Raw genomic sequence first — 6695 nt, forward strand, 5'->3', positions numbered from 1 at the left:
CTTCTGATGCTCCTCTTTCAGGCGGAGTACTCGGAGCTGGTGGAAACGCTGCTCTCCTCCCAGAGAGACGCCATCATCTACCAGCGGCTGGCCGACGCCTTCAACAAGCTGACGGCCAGCAGCACGCCGCCCACCATGGACCGTAAGCAGAAGGTCGCCTTCCTAAAGAGCCTGGAGGAGTTCGTGGCCAACGTTGGCGGCCTCCTCTGCGTAAAGTAACCACTAAGAACCTGCGCAGCCGTGAATACTTTATCCAACCAATCAAAGACGCCCTTCGTGCCCCAGCCCCTCTGCATCACACCTGGGAACTACACTCGATATAGACGTTTTGAGGCTCTGCCGGATCCCTCTGCCTCCCAGGATCCTTTCTCAGCCGAATGTTTGCCATTATTTCACCTGGGATCCCTTTTTTAATCATTTTTTGTTTTCACCCCTCTGTACAATCGCACCCGCGGCGTCTCGAGAGCTGTTGATGGAGAAGTAATCTCTTCAAACCGGACTGCAGAGCAGACGGACTCGGTCCAAGGTTCCTTCTTTGTTAGAGGTACAGAGTGCCGGCCATCATGATAATGAATGGCAGTGCAGAGGCTGGTGTTGTCCTCCTCCTGCTCAAGAGTGTGAAGGCTTCTGATATGTACACACACACACTAAGGATGAGACCTGATGCCATTAGTTAGATTCTGGATGTGATGTAACTTTCTCTTAGTTCAGTGTCACAGCAAACACACCCCAGTCCTTCCCAGAGTGCCTTTGTTTTCTTGATTGTTCGATGTTTGCATGAATGGACCATGTCATACATCAAGTCAAACTATAAAGACTGTGCCTACCTTCTGCCAAGAGTACAGCACTTCCAGTCCGAAATGCATGCACAAAAACCGTTGCCATGACAGCCGATGTGTGGCCGCGTCCGGCTATCTTTTGAGGTTTGCTGAACCACAGCACAAGAGAGCATTTGCTTGTTGGCGACGACAGAAAACCAAAATAAAGATGCTGTGTGTATATATATATAAATATATATACAGTAAACGTATAAATGTATGATGTTTTCAACCAGGAACCTTTGGAAATGTTCAGTTAAAGAATAAAGAGGACTGAAAGGTTTTTATATGCCAGTAGAGATGGCAGGTTGTACGAGTTCAGCTAAAGAGGGAGCAACTTGCACCATGTTGACCTTAGCGGTTTGATGGTTTGTTTTTCTGTTTGGATCATAGTTGACCTTTCTGTGAGGCGGAGCGGGTTATTTTTCTACAGCAGCACATCCACAGGACGACTCCTCAGACAAACACTGGATTAAAGCAGACTGTTGGAAGCGAGAGACAGCAATAACTTACCAAATAAAAAGGAGCAGAGCCACTTGTGGAAGCATTATGTTGGAGCCAGAATCCTCTTCCTTGAGAGCACTATCCCAGTTATTGTATGTGGCTGTTTTGTTAATGAAGTATAAAAGTGTACATAAACTATTGTATAAAACCCTCTGGTCTCTGCAGTATTTTTGGAGTGCTCTTCTACCAGTTTAAAATGTTAGGAGGTTTGTTCACCTTAACCTTCACCGAAGCTTCTTGTTACAAGTAACACATACCAGGAATTGGTTTTATCAGCTTGTCGGATTTGCTTCTAATGACATTTTCTAGCTTTTCTTATATTTCTTACGCAAATATCTTTAGTTAGATTGTTAGAGCCCACCAATATTTTTAACACTGTAAAATAAAATGCTAAAGATTTCCTCACATTCAATATAGGCCCGTATTATCCTAAGACTAAAAATAGCTCCTAGTGATGTCATGCTAAGAAAAATCTTAGAATTTCTCGAATTCTAAGATTTTTCTTAGCATTTTCCCTCGGTAAGATAAAAATTATTCTCAAAGCATCTTAGGCCTTAAGAGAGCTCCTAAGGTGAGGAAATGTTAAGAATAGTGAGGAGGACTTTTAGTGAGCCTAAGAGTGTCTTAAGCAGAGAAGATGTTGGAAAGACGGATATTAAAAAAATTCTGTACTATATTGTTTGTAATTTTGTTCACTTGTTTTTTTTATTTCTATTATTTATTTATCCATCCTAATATTACCTTTACTGCTGCTTAAACCATTTATTTTTGCCCTATATGATGTAAATGAGGTGAATAAGTATTTGCTGTATTGTTCATGATGTCAGCAGCGTAAGCTTAAGTAGTCATCTCCAACGCTCCCCGTCTGTGGAGAAGTTCTCTGGTGTTCTGCTATCTCCTCTCTAGCTTCTGATTGCAGCAGGAACCAGAACTGCTCACATTCCAGGCTGGTGCTGAAAGCAGAGGGAACGAAGCATTGATCTGCTGGGAATGCCTGATTGTTCCCATGGTGATCCCAGGACCAAATCTACCTTTCAACACTCCTCTCTTCAGGCTCTGCTGCTTCTCTCAAGCTTTTTTTTTTTCTTCATTTTGTTTTGTCATTTTACCAAAATAAACCTCATTATACAAATACTAAATCACAGTAAAATGCTGAATTTTAATATTAGGAGGACTGAGGAGTCTTGTTAGATCTCAGTGCTGCATTTGATATAGTTGATCATAATATTTTCTTAGAAACGCTGGAATATGCTGTAGGGATCAGGGGAACAGCGCTAGGCTGGTTTAAATCTTATCTGTCTGACAGATTCCAGTTTGTTCATGTAAATGATAAATCATCTTTAAACTCCAGGGTTAATTGTGGAGTACCACAGGGTTCAGTACTTGGACCAATTCTCTTCACTAAATATACAGCTCAAAAAAATAAAGGGAACACTTAAACAACACAATATAACTCCAAGTAAATCAAACTTCTGTGAAATCAAACCGTCCACTTAGGAAGCAACACTGAATGACAATCAATTTCACATCCTGTTGTGCAAATGGAATAGACAACAGGGGGAAATCTTTGGCGATTAGCAAGACTCACTCAATAAAGGAGTGGTTCTGCAGGTGGGGACCACAGACCATTTCTCAGTACCTATGCTTTCTGGCTGATGTTTTGGTCACTTTTGAATGTTGGTGGTGCTTTCACACTCGTGGTAGCATGAGACGGACTCTACAACCCACACAAATGGCTCAGGTAGTGCAGCTCATCCAGGATGGCACATCAATGCCAGCTGTGGCAAGAAGGTTTGCTGTGTCTGTCAGCGTAGTGTCCAGAGACTGGAGGCGCTACCAGGAGACAGGCCAGTACACCAGGAGACGTGGAGGAGGCCGTAGGAGGGCAACGACCCAGCAGCAGGACCGCTACCTCCGCCTTTGTGCAAGGAGGGACAGGAGGAGCACTGCCAGAGCCCTGCAAGATGACCTCCAGCAGGCCACAAATGTGCATGTGTCTGCACAAACGGTTAGAAACTGACTCCATGAGGATGGTATGAGGGCCCGACGTCCACAAATGGAGGTTGTGCTCACAGCCCAACACCGTGCAGGACGCTTGGCATTTGCCAGAGAACACCAGGATTGGCAAATTCGCCACTGGCATCCTGTGCTCTTCACAGATGAAAGCAGGTTCACACTGAGCACATGTGACAGACGTGACAAAGTCTGGAGACACCGTGGAGAGCAATCTGCTGCCTGCAACATCCTTCAGCATGACCGGTTTGGCAGTGGGTCAGTAAAGGTGTGGGGTGGCATTTTGTGGCCCTCCATGTGCTCGCCAGAGGTAGCCTGACTGCCATTAGGTACCGAGATGAGATCCTCAGACCCCTTGTGAGACCATATGCTGGTGCGGTTGGCCCTGGGTTCCTCCTAATGCAGGACAATGCTAGACCTCATGTGGCTGGAGTGTGTCTGCAGTTCCTGCAAGATGAAGAGCTATGGACTGGCCCGCCCGTTCCCCAGACCTGAATCCAACAGAGCACATCTGGGACATCATGTCTCGCTCCATCCACCAACGTCACGTTGCACCACAGACTGTCCAGGAGTTGGTGGATGCTTTAGTCCAGGTCTGGGAGGAGATCCCTTAGGAGACCATCCACCGTCTCATCAGGAGCATGCCCAGGCGTTGTAGGGAGGTCATACAGGCACCTGGAGGCCACACACAATACTGAGCCTCATTTTGACTTGTTTTAAGGACATTACATCAACGTTGGATCAGCCTGTAGTGAGTTTTTCCACTTTAATTTTGTGTGTGACTCCAAATCCAGTCCATTGATGATTTCTGTGTGATTTTGTTGTCAGCACATTCAACTTTGTACAGAACAAAGTATTCAATGAGAATATTTCATTCATTCAGATCTAGGATGTTTTATTTGAGTGTTCCCTTTATTTTTTTGAACAGTGCATATGCTTCCAATAGGTAAAATTATCAGGCAGCATAGGAAACATTTCACTGTTACGTTGATGATACTCAGCTTTACTTATCCATAAATCCTGATGAATCCAACCAGTTAGATAGACTACAAGCTTGTCTTGAAGATATAAAAACTTGGATGACTTTACATTTTTTGCTTCTAAATTCAGACAAGACAGAAGTTGTTGTCTTTGGACCGAAGTCTTTAAAAAAGAAACTGCTTAGTCAATCACTTAACCTGGATGGTATTCAATTGACCTCCAGTAATAAAGTACAAAACCTTGGTGTTATTTGTGACCAGGACATGTAATTTAAATCCCATATTAAACTGGTTTCTAGGATTTCCTTCTTTCATCTCCGGAACATTGCCAAAATTAGAAATATTCTATCTAGGAGTGACGCTGAAAAACTAGTCCATGCATTTGTTACTTCAAGGCTGGACTATTGTAATTCTTTACTATCAGGATGTCCACAAAATGCAGTTAAAAGCCTTCAGCTGATTCAAAATGCTGCAGCAAGAGTTCTGCTGAAAATTAAAAAGAGAGATCATATTTCTCCTACTTTAGCTTCTCTTCATTGGCTCCCTGTTAAATCCAGAATATAATTTAAAATTCTCCTCCTCACATATAAAGCCCTTAATGATCTACCTCCATCATACATCAGAGATCTGATTGTTCCATATGTTCCTAACAGAGCACTTCATTCTCAGACTGCAGGTTTACTGGTGGTTCCTAGAGTTTCTAGAAGTAGAATGGGAGGCAGATCCTTTAGTTATCAGGCTCCTCTCCTGTGGAACCAGCTCCCGGTTTTAGTCCATGAGGCAGACACCCTGTCTACTTTTAAGGCTAGGCTTAAAACTTTCCTTTTTGATAAAGCTTATAGTTGGAGTGGCTTAGATTATCCTGAGCTATCTCTGTAGTTATGCTGCTATAGGGTTAGACTGCTGGAGGACATAATGACCACTTTCACTCTCTTCGCTACATTCTCATACTACTCTCTAATTTTACTTTACTTTATCTTCTCTCTTTTCTCTTCCTAGAAGCTACACCTGGCCTGACTCTGTGTCTACCTGTGACACCTTTCTGGAGAGGGGAATCATCCGAGCTTCTGCTGGCAACAACTTAATGCTCACCCTCTACCGATGATCCACATAGCCCTGTCTTAAAGTGTTTAACCCTTTCTCTCTCCTAGACATGGCGATTGACTGAGCTTTTACTGTAACTAACTCTATGTGCTCTCTTTCAGACTCTAACCTTGAAAACTGGCTCAGAGTTTATCTGTTCTTTCTTTCTAAGTGAAACGACTAAAGGAGCTACATCCATTAACATTTACTTTTCCTTCCCATAGAAAGTACTCCTGGATCAGTGCTTCTTTGTTCTTTTTGTGTCTCTGCTCTGTTCTCTCAAACCCCCAGTCGGTCGTGGCAGATGGCCGCTCACACTGAGCCTGGTTCTGGTTCTGCTGGAGGTTTCTTCCTGTTAAAAGGGAGTTTTTCCTCTCCACTGTCGCTACATGCATGCTCAGTATGAGGGATTGCTGCAAAGTCAACGCCAGTGACTGTCCACTGTCTCTACATGCTCATCCAGGAGGAGGGAATGCTGCAAGTCTCTGACTGGATGCAATCTGCTGGGTTTCCTTAGATAGAAAAACTTTTTATCCAATTTGAATAAATAACTGAATCTGACTGAACTGTTCAATGATTAGGATTAATTGGAATGTATGTACCTGACTGTTGTGAAGTGCCTTGAGACGACATGTGTTGTGAATTGGCGCTATATAAATAAACTGAATTGAATTATTAATATGAAATTAATGTGAAATGGATGCAGTATGAAAACAACCAACATGGGGAGTAAACATAAGCAAATACAAATGAGCATATAAATAAGCTACGTTCAAACATGTTGATGCTGTGTGACCATTTAATTTTGCTAAGTTTTATCATCATGATTTACATATTTCTGAATCCAGTTTAAATTCTATCATTGGTTAATTTTGCTCCATTGATTACCAGGAGCACATTTGTCTTTTTGTTGTTTTTTTTAACAACCAATCACAGCTCAGAAGACAGCATTACACCTCCTAACTAAGATAGAAATCTCTGTTGTCTCCTCGCTCAGAGTCGCTCTCAGCAGAGAACTGAATCACTCTTCAGCTAGGAGTCCTTGCCAATAGTTTTGAGGCTTAGATAGGAGCTCTTGGAGAGGACTCTGAGGTTCTTTGTGAATACAGACCCTGATGTGCTACTTTAAATAATGTTTTATATACATGTACATCTTTGTAAAATAGAAATAAAAAACATAGAAATTTATTTCAATAATTCAATTAAAAAAGTTGTATTTACAATCAAGCTCCTGCCTGATTCAACAAGCAGCTACCTAAACAACCGTTTGCTCAGAAAAAAAAGACAAATGGCACTA

The 6695-nt window shown here is 42.5% G+C and overlaps 1 protein-coding gene across 1 annotated transcript in view; it reads left to right on the plus strand.

Annotated features, from left to right (window-relative positions):
• xpo4 (exportin 4) overlaps positions 1 to 1470 on the plus strand; it is an 85760-nt gene extending 84290 nt beyond the window's left edge. The window contains exon 24 of the mRNA XM_047370085.1: positions 22 to 1470. Coding sequence (XP_047226041.1) covers positions 22 to 219 — 198 coding nt within the window. The 3' untranslated portion in view covers positions 220 to 1470. The remainder of the gene's footprint in view (positions 1 to 21) is intronic.
• The last annotated feature ends 5225 nt before the right edge of the window (positions 1471 to 6695 follow it).

The sequence above is a fragment of the Girardinichthys multiradiatus genome, chromosome 7 (assembly GCF_021462225.1).
Source record: "Girardinichthys multiradiatus isolate DD_20200921_A chromosome 7, DD_fGirMul_XY1, whole genome shotgun sequence".
NCBI classification, from domain to species: domain Eukaryota; kingdom Metazoa; phylum Chordata; class Actinopteri; order Cyprinodontiformes; family Goodeidae; genus Girardinichthys; species Girardinichthys multiradiatus.